At 53.8% G+C, this 20932-nt stretch overlaps 1 protein-coding gene across 1 annotated transcript in view; it reads left to right on the top strand.

Annotated features, from left to right (window-relative positions):
* Positions 1–20816, top strand: part of AIFM3 (AIF family member 3) — a 40311-nt gene extending 19495 nt beyond the window's left edge. Inside the window, exons 7-20 of the mRNA XM_076352770.1 lie at positions 653–765; positions 3295–3381; positions 3934–4025; positions 6091–6221; positions 7376–7491; positions 7840–7911; positions 8239–8302; positions 9254–9330; positions 10066–10183; positions 11195–11293; positions 11724–11799; positions 17640–17744; positions 18779–18799; positions 19449–20816. Of these exons, the coding sequence (XP_076208885.1) occupies positions 653–765; positions 3295–3381; positions 3934–4025; positions 6091–6221; positions 7376–7491; positions 7840–7911; positions 8239–8302; positions 9254–9330; positions 10066–10183; positions 11195–11293; positions 11724–11799; positions 17640–17744; positions 18779–18799; positions 19449–19488 (1211 nt within the window). The 3' untranslated portion in view covers positions 19489–20816. The remainder of the gene's footprint in view (positions 1–652; positions 766–3294; positions 3382–3933; positions 4026–6090; positions 6222–7375; positions 7492–7839; positions 7912–8238; positions 8303–9253; positions 9331–10065; positions 10184–11194; positions 11294–11723; positions 11800–17639; positions 17745–18778; positions 18800–19448) is intronic.
* The last annotated feature ends 116 nt before the right edge of the window (positions 20817–20932 follow it).

Below are 20932 nucleotides of genomic sequence, written 5' to 3'. Positions count from 1 at the left end.
GTCTCACCAGTTTGGCCAGGGAAGAAGGGACATGCCCATCAGACTGTGTGGCTGCAGGGGGACAGCGCGCCCCAAGGCAGCTTTTTGTTTGATTTAGCCTTTTTTCTGTGTTTAAAAACAAGCAAACAAAAAAACTTCAAAGAAATTGCATGCAAAATCCTCCACAGTGAAACACGCAACCAACACTTCAGCCGTGAAGGAGGGAGCACTGAACGCTCCCTGCCCTCCGTGTTCGGCTGTAAATTCACCAGGAGCTGAGTGCGCAGAGGGGAAGCTGCAAGACCCTTCCTCGACTAGGGGAGTGCAAGGGTCTGAGTGGCCGCCCATGCCCCTGAGCTTGTGAGAGGTGTGTAGGCATTGGCAGCCCTCCTCAGGTGTGCTCTTTGTGGGTCTGTGTGAGTTTAGGGACAGACAAGTCCCTCAGAGGATTAATGTCACGCTCCACAGACAGAGGGTCCCTCCTCCTGCCTGGTGCATCCACCCCAACCGGCTTCCCCTGCAAGCTGTTTGACTTGGGCAGGGCCGTGAAGTAAGGCCAGGGCTAGTGGAGATGGTGATTTTGGAGACAGCCCCGGTGGGGTTTAGGAGCAAAGGGTTCAAACCTTCAAATGCCCCATACGCACGGCTGCCGCCGGTCTTCCTTCTCCCTTAGGGGCAGCTGGACTGGTCTGCGCAGAGACCTTGCGCCAGGAGGGCTTCTCGGACAGGATTGTGATGTGCACGATGGACCGACACTTGCCCTATGACAGACCAAAGCTCAGTAAGGTTTGTATCACTTTGGGTATGTCACATTCCTCCCCCGTTTTAAAAATTGCCTTAGGACCTTTCCCCACCGTTATTCATTGCAGCAGCATGTTTCTTCTTCCTTATTTGTCCTGTCTCTGTTTTCCCTTGAATTTTCTTTTCTGTTGGTGACTGAAATATGAAACACAGAAGAGGAGTTGTTCAAACTCTGAACTAAGAGTTCTCCAGCACGGAAACAAGGGCGTTCTTCACAGGTCTGGCAATAGCTGTCTTGGCCAGTTCGTACCTGGATGGATCTTCTTATTATGTTTCCGGATCAAAATCTTTAGGGCAGTGAAATGGGGCATGTGAAAAAATTGTATTGTCTACCAGGTTTTTTAATAGTGTATGGTTCTTACTGCCCAGTGATGCTCCGTGCCGTAATCATGATTATCGGTCATCATCACAACTTGGTGACTTGATGGCAGTGCAAAGATCACTTTTTCTGGCACACATCCCGTTTTGCATTCCAATTTGTAGACACCGGATGATCTTCTAATCACATTTTTTATTACTGATTCCTGAGCCTTACTTGATATCAGACAGCAACTCAGGCTGGACAGCAGCGTTTGATCTTGAAGCTTGGAGATACCGTAAGAACAGGCAGTATATGTATTCCCCTTTATGTCAGGGATGCTTCCCTATGGGGGCTGGTACTCTACAATCACAGCACCTAACTCTGCTTCCAGCCCCAAGGCAAAGTGATTTTCAAAGGAAGGCAAATATGCATGTGGCTTTTTGAGAGCATTCAAGCCATTTCTGTGCTTGGACAAGACCTGTTTGGGGTGAGGAGCAGCTGGCTGAAACCTGCATCCAAGAGTCACAGAGGTTGGGCTGGGGAGCTCGGAGAAGCTCGCAGTCCCTGTCCCAGCCAGGCAAGCTCTCTGAAACACTTATCCCCTCCGTGTGAGTCTTAGACTGCCTTTTCCACTCTCCGTTAAATAGTAAGAACATCTCACATGCCAGAGATGTTATCCATGCTTTGTTAAACTCTCCACTAAACAACTCTGGATGTAGTTGCTTTTGGAAGGTGCACAAAGCCCAGTGGAAGAGAAGGCAGAATTTTTGGGAACAGGCTAGAAAAAAAGGGGATTTTTCTTAATCCTATTGTGAGTGGGACTAACCCTGGAAAGAGCCATTAGAGGAGGAGCACGTAAAGCTGTAAGCAGCAGACTTCTTGTCTCCTGAAACTGCAGCATTGCCCTTCCTCTGCCTTGCTGAATGCCTGTTATGAATCTGTCCCGAGGTCCCGCCGGACTGTTCCTCTTTGTGCCCTTTGGACCATGCAGCTCCCTGGTGTGCTGCAACATTCCCATTACCGTCTCCGGAGCACCGAGCAGCAGCAAAACCCATGGTGGTTGTGCACTGCTCTGCGCTGCCCTCCATGCACACTAGCGGGGGGGGCCACCTCTCCCGAGCCGTGGGGTCAGACGTTCCTTTCTGTAAACATTGGGTGTTTAAAGAATTTGCAGTAAAACCTGTATGACCCTGCACCTGCCTCAAGTCCTAAGATACAGGTCTCTTCTGAGCACAGCGTTATCTGAAGTCACGGTAAGGGCAGGGCTCATCCCAGCCCCTGACCGAGCCACCTCCAGGGAGAAGGACCTTGCACATCCATCCCTGGGGGCAGATGGTGAAGTCCTTGATTCCTGCATCCCCTGTCCCTGTTGGGTCAAGCCCAAACATCATGCCTGTGTGGCACGGGTAGATGCTGCTGCTGCTGCTGAGCGCTGTGCGATATGTCGTTGCAGGGCTTGACCGTGGCATGTGTGCGGCCGTGCCCGTCCCTGCTGTGCTGCAGGCAGGGAGGGATGCACTGGAGCATGGAACAGCCTGCACACAGGTCACTTGGTGCTCAGCTTGTTCTCAGCGTATGTCTGAGCAGAATTAGGAGGACAGATGAACTGCGGCTCAAATGTGAGCTCAACCCTGCATGTAAAGATGATGTAGGTCTTACCCAACTGACCAGGGAAGGCTGTGAAGAGCAAGAACCTTTATCTTGCAGCTAAAGATGAGCAGATATGGGCCACATGCCCCTGCTTCAGCTTTTGAGGGAACTCGTGCTGCGTAACTTGGGTGGTTTTGAAAGCGTTGCCCTTGCTGTGTTAATGCTGATTGTTCTTATTGCTCTTTTAGCTTCCATTTCCCCTGGCAACTGGTTGTTTTCCAAATAATGGGGCTTTTCTTTTGCTCCTATGAACTTGTGTGTGTTATGAGGAGCTGCAGTTAGAGCTGCTTTGCAGACACTCAGAAGCACTTGCTGTGCTCCTGCCTTAGCCGGTCAGTGCCAGCCCCGCACCGAGCGGGCAGAGAAGGAACCAGAGCCCAGTCCAGCACCTTGTGATGACTTTCACTTGAACAGGCTTTGATTCCAGCCCCTGTAGAGCAACTCTCTTAATCCATGCCATAAGGACTGACTTCAGACTACCGCTGACTTGTGTTGGTAACAGGCATTTCTCCACTCGCCTGTTCAACCCACAGCGGTTGACAGAAAAATGGCTTTTTTTGCAGTCGATGGATTCCCACCCGGAGCAGATAGCCCTGCGCCCCAAGGAGTTCTTCTGCACCTACGACATCGAAGTCCTGACCGAAATGCAGGTAAGGAGAGTCCTATGTGTACCTGCAGGCCGTCTGCTGCATGTGCTGGTAGGCAAGGGCTGTGTTTAGGAGATGTGGCAGCTGTCTCTGTTCTTGGCTCACTGGATGCCGTTGCAGAAACGTTGGGTCTCCCCCAGCCCCCCTGTTTTATGCCCCAGAGCGCAGGTTGCCTGTGGTTGTTCAAAACCACAGTTAACGCGATTCCTCCCGTGGCAGGAAGGACACCCCGTGCAAACTCCGTGGTGGCCATCATTTCTTGCCTGCCATTTGTGAGCATCCTCACGTGGACCTGGGGTGACCAAACGGCCTCTGATTAGGATAATCAGCCGGCAAGCAGTGCAGACAGTGACGGCTTAAACATTTCTTAAACATTTTATTTATACTGGGAGATCTTAAAGGATTTGTGAAAAGGCAGCTGGTAATATTTAAGGTCTAGGTTGGCTAAGCTGTGGACAGGAACACAGGGGACTAAAACCTAACAGACAGGCGGGTTGGGCTGGGAGCTCAGCATCTGGGATTTTGTCCCTTAACATTATTTAGGGATGATTTCAGGTTGCGGCTGTGGATATCAAGAACAAGATAGCCGTGTTCAAGGATGGATTTAAGATGGAATACAACAAGCTGCTGATAGCGACTGGAAACACGTAAGCTATGAACAAACATTTTAAAGATCAAGAGAAACTGTTTTATCTGAGAATGTGAGGAGCTTGTGCCTGGGGATAAGGGGTCAAATATGGTTGAATTCGGACACTGAATTTGTTTGCAAGAGTGTTTGCAGAAAAGGCAAGGAACACCTATTGAATACATCTGTCTATATCTGTATCTGTATCTATATCTAATCATATCTATCTGTATGATATCTATCTATATGATATATATCTGTATCGTATATATCTATATCGTATATATCTGTACCTCTATCTCTATAAAGCTGTGCTGGGTACGTCTGCTCAGCCAAAGCTGAAAAGCCTCCGTGTCACCCAAGAGTTGCCCGGAAAGCAGGTAACCACCAGACGCGGGGGCTGGTGGGTCGGCTGCGGGATTTGCTACCTGGGGTGTTTCATGGTCAGCGTCAAGGTCAAAAGGGTGTTAACAAAAAGTACCCACTGAAGCAGTCGGGGTGCGTGGGTGGTTTGGTGTTAAAGAAACTGATAGAAAACTGAGATTTGAAAAGGTGTAGGAATTTGCCAGCAGCACCCTAACGCTGCGCTGTTCCCTGGGGGCCGGCTTGAGAGCGTATGGGAGAGACTCAGGAAAATCCCACTGAGTTCATCATCTTCGAATATTAAAATTAATGCCCAGGACCTTGAACGTATTTTCTTTAACAAAAGCCTCCAAAATGGACGTATCCTGAATTTTTTTGAGAGATCATTTTTGCCGCATTGCTGCTCTTTTCACCCCTCAGTAATACTCAGCCCTGACAATCAGATAATTCATCCATCTGAATTTCCATCTTTCGTTTCCTAACAGCCTTTAAGATCTTTCTCGACAATTAAAGCTTAATGCTTCTCTGTTGCAGCCTTAATTAGGTGTTGCTGTTGCCCCAGCCTAACAGACCCCTTTGTGAGGCTTGCTCCCAGGAGGGAAGTTTTCAAGACTGAAACCTGGTCCAGCCGTAGGGAAAGGCAGTAGCGATGTGCCTGTCCTGCTCTGCACAGCTGCTGCTGGGGTGCAGAGCATCGCCCGAGACCGGCATCGTCCCTAGCGCCCTGGAAGTAGCGGGTCGGTTTGTTTTCAATAGGGGATTTGTCAAAATTGGCACTATAAGATGAAAATGAGGCATCCTGGCTCCCTTTCTTTGTGCTCCTAACACCAAGGCACAAAATGAAGTAGGAGAAATGCAGCCCCTGCAAAGTTTATCATCCGGGGAAGGGATCCTGTGGAATAGCCGGAGCAGGGACTCCCGTTGCAACCTTGTGTGCGACCGATAACAGCAACAGCCCCACCGAGTGCTAATGGCTGGTGCTGGGGTGTGCAGTGCCACAGCCAAAATGCTGTCTGCACCAGCCACCTAATTAGGTTCAAAAGAGGATCAAGCCTTTGGCAATAATTTCAAAATCCTTATGCATAAGCTCCAGGTACACCAGGTAAATGTTTTTAAGGTACCTAAATTATTTAGGATCGTCTGTCCAATTTCCAGATGTGAGTCGGGTATGCAGGGGGCAGATATTTAAAAATATATAGGCTCCAGTAAGTGCATGGGGAGAACACGATTAAACTGCTACAGCACGAGCAGTGTGCCCCTAGGAACGTATAGTGGAGCCTGCATCTGCAGAGGCTTATGAAACTTTCAATATCTGGCTCCAGAGCGTCTGCTGGAGGACGGAGTGAGTTTTCTGTGTCCCATTAAGCTTCTGAAAATTTTACAACATGCCAGCAGTTAAGCACAAGCTTGCAAAGCAGTACCCATCCTGTGCTGTGCTGCGTTGCCCCAGAAGGGAGCTCACCCCAGCCCCACGGGTACACCGGTCCACGGATGGGGACGGGGGCGGCTGCCGAGCAGCCCCTGCTGCGCCGGTGTTCGCGGTCGTGCTCTGGCTGTTGTCCACCAGCATTTGGGTTTTTCCATGTTACGTCTCCAGCCCAGAGAAAGGTGAAAAAAGGAAAGGCTGAGATGCTGCTGGAGCCCTGGAAAGGGGGTCTGAAGTCCCGATTGCCACCATGGGGTCAAGAAAAGCACCTGTATCACCCTCAACGTGTGTTTTTCAGGCCCAAAGCTCTCAGCTGCAAAGGCAAGGAGGTGGAAAATGTTTTCAACATCCGGACGCCCGAGGATGCCAACCGTGTCGTGAAGCTGGCCACGAGCAAGAATGTGGTTATCGTGGGAGCATCCTTCCTGGGTGAGCGCTCGCTCTTCAGGTGTCTGCGTCTCAGCTGTCCACGTCTTCCTGCAGATGGTCCCAGTCCCTCGCCCAGTTTGTCACTGCCCAGTTAGAGGTAACCTCCCCCCCCCCCCCCCCCCCCGCAAACTGGACCTCGGGGTAGTCCAACCTCCAGCTCCAGGTGGGTGGTAAGGACATCACCTTGCTGAAGAAATTGATTTTACTGAAGAGGCTGGGCCGTTCAGCTTGCACAGACACGGATATTGCTGTCCCAGTCAGAAAAGCATAGGGCAGGTCCAGTACTGGTGCTTGGGTGGTTTCAAATCTGGTGTGTCTGGATTTGGCTTCAGTTGGGAGGGTCTTGTTGGTAGGTGAAAGCCTGTGGGTTTATTTCTCTTTTACTTTCTAGCAGGGTGGTGAATTTTTAAAATACACAGCAAAATCTTATCATTTCTTTGATGTTCCTTCTTTTTGCTTGATATGGTTCTAACAGAATTATTGTCGGTCCTACAAGCCTTAAGCATAAATGGTTATTAGTCAGGGAATTTGTTATAAAATGTTCAGTATTTGTTTTTCTTCTTTTTTAAAAAAATTTCCTGTTTTAATGGTTCAGTCAATCCCATCTACAGAAAAGCATGTGGTGTGTGGGGGCCAATTGCAAACTGCAGGTCATTGAAAAGATCCATTTCCAAAAAAACCTCATAGATGGAAAAATGTCTTGGTGAAGGTTCCCATGCAATTGCCAGCACCAAAATTGTCCCGTTCTGATCGGAGAAAACAGCTAGTGACAAGGGCTGTTTTCAGCCCGCAGCTCATTACCTCTGCTGAGACAGTCACAGCCGTAACAGGAAGGTTTCCCTCATCTGAGGTCCATTGCTCCAAGTGCTACGGCTTCCTACAGCATTTTGGGACTTCATCATGGCCGGTTCCTCCCTTCGGTCTTTGAAACCTGCATCTAAGAACAAATTGCCATAAATCATAAATCTCATCTGAAATGGTGTGGTCCCTTGTGGCCGCCAGGTCTGGTGGCACACCAGATCTCCTAGTAGAGCAGCTCCAACCTCCCTAGCCAGGAGCGGGCAAGGCTGCTCCTCCGCTGCGGCCAGCGCCGGGGACGCAGGGCAGCACCGGGGGGATTCCTGCAGCCGCTCGGACCTGCTTCTGTTCTCCAGGGATGGAGGTGGCCGCCTACCTCGCGGAGAGGGCCCACTCGGTGTCCCTGGTGGAGCTGGAGGAAGTCCCCTTCAAGAAGTTCTTTGGGGAGAGGGTTGGCCGCGCTGTCATGAAGGTGACCTCGCTTTCCCATCCGGGGGGTGGTTTTGGTGACAGAGCGGGTTCTGCTTGTTTCACTTATTGCACTAATTAATTCGTTATTTGACGTTTATTGATTAAGCTGTGATGGTAGCAGTCACTAGAAAGAAAGACCGGGCTGCATCTTCTCTCTCATGGTCCACGTGCTGTAGAACACCTTCTTCTGGACACGTGTTGGGGACGGAGGTGGTGCTGACCCCCTTTGCAGCGCGGGTCGAAGCGAGCCCAGAGGGTGGGCAGGGCAGTGCAGGGAGCAGAGGGACACCAGGAGCGGGGAGGTTCAGGGTCCTGATGTCCCCTGCTCTGTCCCATGTCCCCCCTCCAGATGTTTGAGAGCAACAGGGTGAAGTTCTACATGCAGACAGAGGTGTCGGAGCTGCGGGAGCAGGAGGGCAAGGTAGGGTGCGGGCAGGGGGTCCCCGGGGGCACCGCCACGGCATCCCCCCAGGGCTGCCGTTCCCTTTGCCGCTGGGGTTTTGCCCTCCACTCTTTCCTAGCCCCTGAAACTCATATTCCTGGATTTAGCCCCCAGGAGCAAACGTGCTCCAGTGCGGTGTGTGGGGTGATTTCATTGCTCCCACCCTCCTCCTGCTGCCGTTATAAGGAATTATGGTCAATTTGCATGTCAAAAATGAAGCAAGCTGCCAGCTTGGCTTGCTGCTGCTACAGGGTGGGGTTTTTTTTGTCCCTAAATAACCGTGATGTCCCCCCGTGTCTCATGCAGCTGAAGGAGGTTGTGCTGAAGAGCGGGAAGGTCCTGCGTGCCGACGTGTGTGTCGTCGGTGTTGGTAAGGGGCCATTGCTGCGGGTGCAGAGCCCGGCGGGCTGGCGGTGCTTCGCTCGGCAGAGGGGAAGCTGGAGGGGACGTGGCAGCGACAGGTCCCCGGGGCTGGGTAGCTGGGGCTGCTGGCAGTGATGTGCCAGCCCCGCTCAGCTGCCACACATGAGTCTGCGCAGAAAAGCTGAAAAAGGCCTTTCTAGAGCCTCCACCCCAAAATGCAACTGAAAATATATTTGGAAAACAGTAATGGTTTCGGTTTTTTCAGAAAAAACCCCCATTCAAACCAATTTCATCCTCTCAAGTTGTTTTTTTTAAAGCCTCCCCTAACTGATTTTTTTTCCCCCTCTTCTTTTTTATTGCTGCTGCCGCTGTAGAAGAGGGTATTTTTGTCCTTTACACTTGGGGGAAAAAAAAATCCCATTCTCACTCTATAACTTTTCAAAATGTTGCGGACTGGAAGAATCACAGAATTAGTTTAATTCTGCTTTTGTTGTTTTATTGACTACTCTGATTTGTGAAGGCTAGAGGAAAAAAAAGAGCAAAAAAAGAAAATGAAAGCTGAAGAAAAGGTACAGATTGTGGGGGAGGCAGAGGAGCCCTGTCTGGCAACCCGAAGGCTTCCTTTTAAATATATTTTTTTTCAAAATATCTATAAAAGAGAAGTGGATTGAAAATTATCCTCAAGCATTAGAAAAAGGTGGTGGGCAGGTTACAGCGGTGCACTGATGGCTTGGAGAGCGGTGGGAACCCCGGGGGTGCGGAAGGTGATGTAGTGAGAGTAGTGGGGGCTCTGTATGGTGCCTGGCTCCGCTCCCCGCTCCCGGAGCAGCCCGCTGCCTGTCCCTTGGGGCAGATGGCTTGTCTGGGCAGGGGGGAGACCTGCTGGCCTCGGGGTCAGCCCCCTGGGGCTGTGGGGACGCCCGGCTACCGTGCCGGCAGCCCTTGCCTTCTCCCGCAGGCGCAGTCCCAGCGACGGGCTTTCTCAAGCAGAGCGGCATCAACATCGACTCCAAAGGCTTCATCGTGGTCAACAAGGTGAGCCTGGGAGGCAGCCCCCGCCGGGAGGGAGAGCAGGAGGAGCTGAGTCTGCTCTCCTTCGAGATGAGCTTCCCTGGGGCTCCAAACTGCTGTCGCAGGGGCGTTTCATCCGCCGAGGTGCTGAGACCATCACTCTGGAGTGCCTGGGACCCCCTGCAAGTGAGGGGTTTGCAAATCCCAGCCCTGGATGCTGTGGCTTGGGTCTGGCTCTGAGCTCTCCTGGAATGGTGTGGATATTTTGGGCAGAAAGAAGTGGGGAAAGATCCACCTTTTCAAGGATCCCAAAGGATCTCATCTTTCCTCCCCACCACTGGTGACTCCGATGGGAGCGGTGTTGGTACTGATGGGTGCTGTGTGCCGTGAGTGAGGAGCGTGTCGGGGGGGCTGGGGCCCATTGCCACCCACCCCTGCGCTTATTGCTCATACATGCAATAAGCCAGGCTCCATTTGCAAACACCGACAGACCCTAGTCTTCTAAGAGGGGCTCCAGGACACCAGCCTGTGTCTCATTTTACCGGGTAAACCGCTGGCAGAGGGATGCTGTAGGTCTGTGCCTGTGTGGTCTGCTTTGAAAGTGAAGAACGCTAAATCAAATCCCACCTGGGGGTCCCACAGCCGAGCAGAGGTTGTCCATGTGTTCCCGGGGACCGTGGCAGCTCTAGAGCAGTTCCCTGTTCCTGTTCGTGTAGGGTGCAAACCCCACCGATGCACACTTCTGCTTCCACCCTGCAGATGATGCAAACCAGCATCCCCGGAGTCTTTGCAGCCGGTGACGCTGTCACGTTCCCACTGGCCTTGAGGAATAATAAGAAGGTGAACGTCCCTCACTGGCAGATGGCCCATATGCATGGTAGGTGCTTTTCAGTCCCTTCGCTTTGCAACAGCAAATTGCTTACGGAAAAGAGCCTTTTCCAGATCCCCGGGAAATTTGCAAGCCCTCTAGCGAGAGAATGAGACAACTGCCAGCGGGGGAACTGGGTAGTTGTATTAAACATTTTGAAGCATGTATATTTTATCCTGTCCGATATGCCTTCGTTTGTCAGCCTTCTTGACGTGCATTGCCTAGTGTCCTCGTTACAAACACAGAGGTGCCCAGGGACAGGCTTTCTCATACGCCATGTGCTCCCTGGCATCTGCAGTCGCCGCAGGAGCCTGATCTTCTCCTTGCCCCGGGACACTGAGGAGCTCACATCCTAATGTTAGCTCGGGCTCACATCCCCAGCTGGGCTGCCCACGCTGCCGGGCTGGCCCAGGAGCATGCTGCAGAGCTAAGACCCTTCTCCCCTTCACACCAGCAAGCCTGGAAACCCTGACGTGATCGGCTGCCCTTGAGCTTTCCAAGGCCACAACCCTGTGAGGAGGTTGACCTCTGGGTGGGTGCCCTGGGTGAGAGGTTTTGGAACCACACCTCCAAAGTTAGCCTTTGGACACAGCCCCCTTTAATGCTGGTCCAGACGCGCCTCTGTGGCAGGGACTGTACTCTAACAGTCTCCGTGCCCTCAGGGGGTTTATCCATCCCATCCCCATTTGCGGTGGGAGCTCAGCAAGTTCTCAGCCCTATCACTGTTGCAGAAGTTGGGTTGAAAGAGGCTCATGAGCACGCCGCGTATGCCAGTGGAGGTGACGGGTCAGTAGGAGCTGCACTGCCGGGGAGGAGTCCGAGCCCAGCCTCGGACGATGCAATGAGTTTCCTTGTTGGTGCTTGTTGCTGTATGGGTTTTTTTTAGCCTAAGCAGAAGGCCTTGGTTTCCCTGCACTCGGGGACTAGAGATGTTGATGCTGTGCTGCAACCTGAGGGCAGACCACAACGCTTGCCCCGGCGCGGAGCTTCCTCGCTTGTTCTGCTGCTTCTCTCTTCCAGGCCGTATAGCTGCGCTCAACATGCTGGCCCACGGCATGGAGATCAGCACAGTCCCATACTTGTGGACTGCTATGTTCGGGAAGAGCATCCGATATGCGGGTAAGGGGCTCCCCAAGGCTGCTGTAGAGTTTGTGCTGGTGGAGGTGCCCTGGGATAGAGAAGCCACAGCCACCTCCCTTGCTGTGGACCCTCCGCGCCAACCTCTGCCTCAGGTCTGCTTCCCTTCCTGGCTCCTGAGGGCTTTGGTATCTGCTCTGAAACCTGTCTGCTCAAGGCTGTGGGGTGCAGGGCCAGAGGGATGGCTGTGGTCACGAGGGATGGCCCAGCACGAACAGGGACAGTCTTGCTGAACTTGCACTTCTCTGAACAAGAAGGGGTGCTTTTTGGTACCCTCATCTTCTGGTGCTGGTCTCTTGGTGACTGCAGGATGCTCTTCGTGTAGCTCTGGATTGAAACGCTCTGTCTTAGGGGCTAGAGCTGGACCCAGGGCGATTGTTGCTGAATCCACTTCTTCTTCTCTGCCTTCCAGGCCACGGGGAAGGATTCGATGATGTTGTCATTCAGGGAGATTTAGATGAACTGAAGTTTGTGGCATTTTATACCAAGTAAGTGTTTCTCTTCTCCACGTTCCTACACAGGCATTCGTCTAAGCTTGTTCTGCTAGGCTGGAAAATATTTTTGCCAGAGCTTCTGTCAGTCGGTTTTGTTCCTCTCTGGACACTGAGGTTGCAGGACATTAATAAAAGGCCCTAGAGAAATGATGTGCTAAGCGTAAAGCAAGTTAAATTGGTTAAACTAATGTCTCTGCCAGATGTAAGCACTTTGTCTGTTCACATAATATCTGAGAGCAAATAATGGCTTCTATTAATTTGTTGCTGGCAATTCCCATCAAGTATTTCCTTCCCATCTCTTCGCTGTGTTAATGATTTGTGACCAGGACTGGACTGGGAGCTCAGGCATCGCCGTTTCTGCTTCTGGTTTGACAAATTAAGCTCAAAAAACTCTTCTGTCTATTAACAAGCTGTGAAGGTTAGCAAGAGTTCAGGAGCTTTTGTTACACCTGTAGTGAAACCCAGCTCTCCCCCAGGCTGGGAGCCTATCTGGGAATATTTTCCTGAGATGTGTTGACCGCCGGGATGTGTTCCCTCTGCTGTTCTTGAGCCACGCTGGCTGTTTAGACTGGCAAGACTGTGCACCATGAATTTATCCCCAAAATATTGCTGCTGTTTATTCTTTTGTTGCCTTTGTCCCATCCCAACCTGAAATCAAGAGCCTCCTCATGCCTGGAGACAGAGGGGATTTCTTCAGGTGTTTTCTAATATTAAGGATGGGGAGAGTGAAACCAGGGAAGCGAAGGTCTGCCCGGCTCAGCAGTCAAACTACTCGGCAGCAGCATTCAGGCAGGGATCAGGAGGGAGCTCTGGGCAGGAGCCAGCTCCTGCTCTGCAGAGATCATCTCACCAGGGCTCGTTGCCCCTCTGTCCCCTGCCCAATGTCCCTCACGGCCTCCCCTCCGCATCCCCCTCCCCGAGGGTGGGCGCTTGCCCCCATCGCTCCAGGATGGAGCCTGGCAGTTGGATGTGTCCATCAGGCTTGGAGTGGCACAGGGCTCACTTTATCACCCCGTGGCATGAGCCAGCCAGCTCCCCGGTGCTCACCCTCCTTCTCCTGGTGCCTGTGCACCTCGGATAAAAACCTGCTGCAGGCAATGGGGCTCCAGCATCTGCTGGCACCCAGGGGCCCTTTGCACGTCGACGCACCTCTGAGCTCGCTGGCACCTTGGCCAAAATTGCCTAAAAGGGTGGGTTTGTACCAAGGCACCACCTGTGGTGGGGAGAGCTGCTGCAAGGGGACATTCCCCTTCTACAGCCACAGCCACGGGGCTGTCACTCCCCACCCTCTCGATGTTTCGGAGTGCATTTAAATCACATAACTGCCAAAGCAACATTTTAAAATGCACAGTTTGCTCAGTGAGTGTGAGCCAGGGGAAGATAAAAACCCTTTTCGGCAGTTTTGCTGCAGTGGTTTGTGGAGTTGTGTGTACTTTTGCCGCTGCATCCCCTGCGAAGCCGCTCTGCAGCCGTTGCGTTGCCCCGTCTTGGGTCCCCTGGCCTCGCTGGCAGTCCCCTGCGTGCAGCAAAGGCAGCATTACGGGGCCAGGCATCCACGAGCCGCACTGGCACGCATTTCTTTCCAGCATATAATCGTCTTTGAAACCTCTATTCCTCCTTTCCGTACCAGAGCTTGAGCTATTTATCCCAACCCTAATTAGAAAGGAAATGTCAGATTGCTTTATTTAAACATCTGTAGAGCCTGTTCAAAAGGAAAGCCCTGAGCAAGGTGCATAATCCCTGTTCTGTGCAGCGGCCCCGTGCTCAGCGTGCCGCTGGCGGCTGCCGGGGGGCGAGGGCTGCCTGGGCAGGCCTGCCGGCACGCAGGAAAGCCGGGCTCGGTGGGCAGCAGCTCCCCGGCGGGCGGGCGGCGGGGGTCCGCCGCTAAGCGCTGTGTTGTTCTGCCACCCAGGAGGGGGTCCCGGAGATGGCTTTTGGGTACCAGGACGGCATCCTGTGCTGAGAGCCGGAGGTACTGGGGGAGCCAGCCAGTGCATCTCCGGCTGCTTTGCTTGGCTGTAATCAAGTCCCTGTCTCCGCTTCTGTGAGAGGCCACCGGGAGCATTTCTTTCTCTTTTCCTCGTTTGGTGATAGTTCTTCTGGTTGGTGCTAATGCTTTTGGACTGAGGACACTGTCCCAAATCAACCATCCCCTCCTGCTTCCTTCTGCCATGCCCACCTGATGGCTTGGACTCTTCTCCTCCTGGTGCACGCTGTCTTGGTTGTTGCATGAACTGCTGGTGGTTTCCACTCCCGGAGCCTGTCCTCAGCATTGACTTTCACAATAAGGCTCTTTTTTCCCCAGAGTTTGAAGAAGAAAGCTGTTCACTTGTCCCCATTCAGAGCTGTGTGAGCTGTGGAGGGGTCAGCGTGAGGCCCTGTACCAGGAGGTGGACGGGACGGGACATGCTCTGCAGATGTCCCCATGGGACACTGCGTTCACTGCAGCACCTCAGCCAGAACAGACCGATGTCATCCCACCCCTAAGACCTTGGAGATCTTGGGAGATCCAGGGAACTGCTGTGGTGGTCTTCTTCACAGGTCCCCACTTCCTTTGCATTGAACCCTGCAGAGGAAGGTGTTGCGGAGGCTCACAAAATCAAATTAGGCAGGTGATAGGTTCAAAAATGAACTTTATTTTAACCAAAATTGTTGAAGAGAAAACTAACTAGAAATGAGGCGTCAACGCTCCGACAACACCAGTAAAGCACAGGTTCAGGAGGGCGTAGGAGGGATTAACACTGCACAGCCGGCTTTAGAAGTGAGGATCCAAACTGTGCACAGTCACTCACCTGGAAGATGAGGGCTCTCAACCGCGAGGACTTTCCTCGGGCGGCGTCCCGAGCCCAGGGGAGAGTCCCCGACTGCAGACCCGCTGCTCCCAGGAGGAGGACCGGCTCCCCTTGCCCTCCGGCGGGGCTCCATTTCTACCCTAGTCGAACCTCATCTCCGGTCAGTTCGAATTGCCTGAGGGCCTTCACTTTCTTACCCCTCGCCCGAGGTGTATACGGGACCATAATGACTGGCCAAAAATGTGTACGTGATGGTCAGCACTCGCCACCGTAAAGGCGTGAAAGTAAGGGCACAAAAATAAGGGCGCAGCCGTCTTAATGCCCCCAGTCTTTGTCAGGGCAGGTGCACCTGCCACAGAAGGGAAGACCATGTAGACACGGTGCTCCACCTTCCCTCAGCCTTTACACCAAGACTTCTGATTGCTCCAAATCCCAGGTTCAGGAAGGGCACTCTTGTTGCCTCTAAAGACCTTTGAAAAAGAGGGATTCCTCCTGGCTTCCCCATCTGTCAGACAAAATGTTTAAAAGCCACTGCTGGTGTGGGATGGTCCAGCTCACCAGCGCCCCACGAGTTATTTCACAAAAGGACCAGCTACCCCATGTCTTGCTGATGGAAATGTTTGGGCTCCATCCGCCTTCCTGGCTGGTTGTGTCGGGCACTGGCTGGGCTTGAGGCTGAGTCGGTGGGCAGCTGGTGGGATTACGTCTTCCTTTCCTTTCCCTTGCACACCTTGGTTATTCATTCCCTTGGAACAGCACATCTTCCCCTGGTTCTGATGGATAGGTGTCTCCAACCACTTTGTGTTTCCCAGCTGGGGGCTGGCTGTGCTCAGGAAACCAAACATAGAGGAAACCACTGAAGCTTCAAGACCATGTGGTGTGATGTGAAGGTGGTGCAGAACCTCCCAGGAGTCCTGAAGCCTCAGCCCACGCTGTGTGCTGAGCACCAGAGGCATCAAGCAATGGTGAAGTAGCCAAGGCCAAGGCCCTGTGTGATGGAAACAGCCACCTGTAGGGTCTCCCCAGGCTGTGGTTCATGGTGGGATGGGGTTCTCATTGGCAGTTTGTGTTCCTGAGCTTGGGGCAACAGAAGAGGGAATCTGCACTGCAGTGCCATCAGGTATTGCTGCAAGAGTCTTGGAAGGAGACCGGTGGTCTTCTGTAAAGAAAACTCATGAGTCCCTGCACGTATGATTGGAGTTACATCCCTAGGGAATGGGGTCCTGTCCTGGGAGAGTAGAGGACCTCATTTACATCAGGCGGGACGTCAAGCATCACAGCAGAGAAGACGCAGGCTCAGAAAGTGAAGAGCTCTTCTAAATCACAGCAGCAGCCCTTGAACACGACAGCCCAGCAGGCAGTTGAGCTGAACACATACGTGCTTTGTAATCTTCTCGGATGGTTAATTATCCTCACTGCCTACCATGGACGCCTGTTTTCCAGTGTGAACGTATTGCTCATCAACGTCTGTCTGTTACTCCTTATTCCCACCTTGTCTGCTGGATGGAAGAGCCACAGGCTATCAGCAATCCCCTCTGCTGTAGGTACATGTCTCTGCAGTGAGCTAAGGATGCTTGAGATGGGATTTCCAATGGCAGCCAAGTCTTGTTCTAGAGCTCCTGGCAACGCAGCAGCTCCCCCTTCCCGCAACCATTCTCGTGGAGCAGCACCCTGTGCTGGAGCCTGGCTGGTGTCAGTCCATCTCTGGGTCTGGCTGGTGTGGACTAACTAATCTGTGGACAAGCTCCAGTGGCTCCAGAGAAGATTCTGGGCTCCTGGTCTGCTCTGCACATCTGCGCTCACCCATGGGATGGGGAAGCCAGACCACCGCTCTGTTTCCGACTTGCTCTCCCTTATTTGTAGTGAGCTTGTTTAGGAATCAGAGCCTCTTGAAATAGGTAGTCTTCTGTGATGGAGCTACCCCGTGGCTTTGCGGGACAGCTATGAGAGATGACTTCAACTCCCATGGCTCCACAGAGATGAAGTGTCCTCTGAAACATGGCTTCTGCTCTCCTCCTCCCAGGAATCAGGCACGTGTTCCCCCCTCCCCGGCTGCTCTTTGCTCTGTTGATCACGGAGCTCTTTGGCAGCAGATTGAAGAGCAGATCTTGATTTGTTCGGTGCCTCTACTCTTCAACTTACTCAACAATATCACCAGTGTTTAGTATCTTACCCATGCACCTTCTCTGATCTTTACAGTGTTTGTCTATTCAGTTATCTATTTATGAGTCATCTTCTGGGTTCAGTCTTTAAAGATTTACACTCAGGTTGACCTCTGCAAACCTCAAAGCAGAAGAGCCATTCTTGTTTGCCTTGTGACCTTTAGCCAAAGCTCCCCCAGCGTTTTCACATCCTCTTCCCTTCTGCTTCATTCGTTTCCCATTCAGCCTTTGAGGTTGCGTTGTGCCACCAGCATTGGCGTCCTGGTGGGTGATGGTCAGCCGGACTGGGACGTGCTGCTGGACATCCCATATACCCAGGGGTTTCATCACTGGGGCTGGTGGGACCCTGGTGTCGGAGACCCCCGCTGTCCCGGTGCTTTGGGAGGAGCATGCCTGTGGAGCAGCTCGGAGGTGGGCACTCTGCCCACTTGAAGGTGGGGATCAGGAAGGGGATGTGGAGTAGCACAACCAAGTGTCCCACAGGGAAATCCTGACCACCCGCTTCTCCACTCCCTCGGTACAGGGCAGCAGCACAGGGATCGCCTGCCCGGATGGCAGCAACCACTGGGCATCCTTGCTGATGTCCAGGTTTTTATCCACCATCAGATCCTCCTTTGCTGCTGTTTTCCCCCAGATGCCAGGGTGCCCAGAGCTGTCTCCATCCCCTGGGCACCCTAGTGATGCTCACCACGCCAGCATGTGAGCATCGGTGAGACCACTGCTAGCACAGTCCCCGTGGTGCTCACACCTTGGGATGGGTCCTGACCCTGGAGTGGGTGTTTCTCTTTGCTTCCCGCTTCTCTCCAGCATGTTGCTTTTTGGGTGATGGAGCCGTGGCCACCCGGGGCTGCCCTAACCGCTCTGCTCTGCCCGGCACTAGGAGCGACGAGGTGGTGGCTGTGGCCAGCATGAACTACGACCCTATTGTGTCCAAGGTGGCTGAGGTCCTGGCTGCCGGCAGGACCATCCGAAAGCGTGATGTGGAGTAAGTAGACGCACTGTGGGATCCGGCAGTGCCAGGGCAGGGGCCGAGCACAGCCATGGGGTGCAGGGCAGGGCTGAGCACCCCGAGGCAGGACCCCGATGGGCACTGGGCAGCTCTTGCCCACTCCATACCCTTCTTGGCCCATACCCTCCATCCCCCAATGCTGCCATCCAGCTGCCTCAAGGTCTGCAATCCCCCACACAGGGGGTTTGTCTTAAGCACCAGGATCCAAATCCTTGCACAGACTCGATGGGACAGTGGTGCTCGCTGCCGCTGGGTGCTGGCACATCACTGAGGTAGCACTGTCTGATGCTGGGGTGCCCCTGGGCACCCAGTCAGTCGAGGGGACCCGCAGAGAGGGGCTGGGTGTGCTGCCCGTGCACAACCCTCTGCAAGAGCAAAGCCCGGAGAGCTCACAGTGCCGGGACACCGGCCCTTGGTGTCTCAGCCTCCAGTTCATTGGGGCATAGCTCATAGGCAAAGTGCATTTTTTTCCCGTCACTTTGTTTTTAAGACTTTGCACAGAAAAGGGTGTACCCCTGCATGCAGAGGGTGGGTGCAGAACATGCTGTGCTGGAACGCAAATGCCAGGGAGGTGATAGCAGCCGGGAAGGAGCCTTTAGAGTGGGAATCAGAGCTGAGTGGGGAATGTGGGTCCCTGTCCCTGGGATGTTTCCACATCTGGAATAAAAGCAAACTTTTTCAAAAGCTCGGGGAGAGAAGCACTCCTGGCCCCCGGGCAGCCCCGAGCCAGGTCAGACAGCCCGGGCACCCCTGGGACGAGGAGCGTGTCGAGGGTCCACCCAGCCACCAGTGACTGGGGTAGGGTTGTGCCCATCATCTCCAGTACATCGGGAAATGGTTGCTGGCCACCCAGTTTGCGGCTGGGAGGGAGGTGGCATCTCACGGGCAGCCCGGTGGCGGGGGGAGCTGTTGGCCCCCGTGGTGGGGCACAGCAAGCCTGGAGGAAGCCGGACCGCCTAAACCTGAATGTCTTTTCTCTCTCTGTCTCCTGCTGCTTTCGCACCTTTTAGGCTGTTTGTCCGTCATGGCAAGTACGTTCGGTTTGGGGTCCTGGGTGCGCTGGGCGTGAAGGGCTGGCAAGAGGCACAGCCAGCCCCCTGCTTGGGCCATGTCCCTAATTCCTGTGAGGGGACACTGGTTAAGGCTGCGTGCTTGTTTTGCAGCCCCCCCCCCCCCCCCACGCGGGGGCGATGCCGCTGTGCTGGGTGGTGGGGCTGGGGGTGGCAGGAGCCATGCCAGGGGCGGGCGGGCATGGCTGCTACGTCCCCTTTGCAGGGTGCTGGTGCACAGATCTGCTGGGAACAGGCAGCTGCCTTTTGGCTGGGACCCTGCTCAGCTGGGGAGATGCCTGCCGTCCGGTGGCTTTCCATGAATTTTCAGCTGAATGCCAGAAGGTCTTGTTTTAAGTTAAAAAGATACTGTTTGAACTCAGTTTTACATGGAATTGAGGATCTGCACATGAGGTTTTGAACAGTTTTAGTGACATGTGAGTGAGGGTGGAGGAACGGGCGCTGCCATCCTGTCCGGGCTGGCTGTGCCTCTGTGCAGAGCAGCGTGGGTGCTGGGACGGGGACCAACGACAGGACTAGCACCGAGGGCAGCACCCAGGCGGACCGAGCACATTTGCTTGCGCACGCTGGGAAACATCTCACAGCACTGCTGTTTTTTTCTCTTTTTTAGAACCGGAGATATGTCCTGGCTAACTGGGAAAGGCTCCTAACGCCGCTGGTGGCTGTGCCCTCCTGATGCTGCCCTCGCCATGGGGAGACGCGATGGCAGCTCCACAGACAAGCGGGAACACCGCAGCTCAGTCATTTCCCTTTGAGACTTGGATGAACCCGGCGCCTGTCACTGTGCACTTACCTTCCCAGCAGACTGCTGACGGCTCCTCTGCCCCGGTGCCTACCGGGCTGGGGCTCTGTGGTTGCGATTCCCGTGGGATGCTGGAAAAGCAGCTCCCAGAGAAAGCGGGGTTTGGCACTGGCGGCGGGCACAGGCACCGCGTGGCTGCAGATGCTGCTGATGGGCTGTGGGGTCCCCAGGCAGGTCTGCCCCAAGCATGTCCCTTGCCCACGTAAACAGCGTGAGTGCCTTTCATTGCTCCCTGTGCTTTCAAGCATGTTGCCTCTTCCCAAATTCTCTTCGCTCCCAGGAGAGCTCCAACGCACATCCCCGCAGAGCCTGACATCTGCTACCTCTCCGCATGGCTGCAGCGCTTGCCACGGCTCTCCCCGTGCCCATCCACCCCGGGGAGCACCTGGGGGGGCCAGGGAGATGGGGTCACGCTAGGTGGTCTCTGTACAGCCTGTGTTTGTGTTTCGCATTCTCCCTTCTCCAAGCTGGTCGCACTGTCCAGCCCCCCCAGCAGAGGTGGGTCCCTACCCAAGCCAAGGGCTCTGGAGCTCATCAGACCCCGTCCCAGCACCCGCAGCATCTCCCCGTTCTGGAGCAGACAAGGGGCTGGAGCGCTGCTCCCCATCTCTCGGGGCTCGGTTTGGGCTTGGGCACTGGCAGCTCTCGGTCAGCCCCGGGGTGTGGAGCAGGGGCTCCCCGGAGAGGTGTGACATTCGGACTGCAGCCTGCGGGCTTGGTGGCCATCCTTCCAGCTAGCCTTGTGATGTCTCTCTCCTTAACGATTATCGCAGGATTAGTGCTGCTGCTGAGATGTTACTCAAGGAAAAGTAGCCGGAGGAGTATTTCTGGCTGTCCTCCGGCCTTTGTCACTCATTCGTCCTGTCACCTAGTGACAAGGCTGCATTTCTCATCTCAGCTTTCCATGTCAGTGCTCTGCTGTCGTGTTTTCTGCCCCTTGCTGGAAGAAGAGCCTTATCTCCAGCTCAGGAGTGGAACTGGCCAGCCCACAGCCCCATGTCCATCAGCCCAGCAGAGCCAGGGGGGTGAGAACCCCCCTTGGAGAGCCTCCAGTGCTCTGTCCTGGGGGAGGTTTCTTCCCCAGCAGTCAGTGTTTTACCCTGAGCCCAAAGCAAGAGGATTTATATTTTTAATTTGATTCATCCCCTATGAATTAAAGCAGTACTATTCTTGGGATCTGGATCATCTCTGATTTCTTCCAAGGCCTTGGGTCACCTCTGCAGGTCGGCTGGGTGGTGCAAGCACCTCTTCTGTGGAGGCTTCCCACTTGTGTCCAGCTCACCTGTATCTAT

Source organism: Aptenodytes patagonicus, chromosome 15 (genome assembly GCF_965638725.1).
Source record: "Aptenodytes patagonicus chromosome 15, bAptPat1.pri.cur, whole genome shotgun sequence".
NCBI lineage: Eukaryota > Metazoa > Chordata > Aves > Sphenisciformes > Spheniscidae > Aptenodytes > Aptenodytes patagonicus.
The sequence above is the reverse complement of the archived record's forward strand: the minus strand, read 5'-3'. Positions and strand labels throughout refer to the sequence as shown.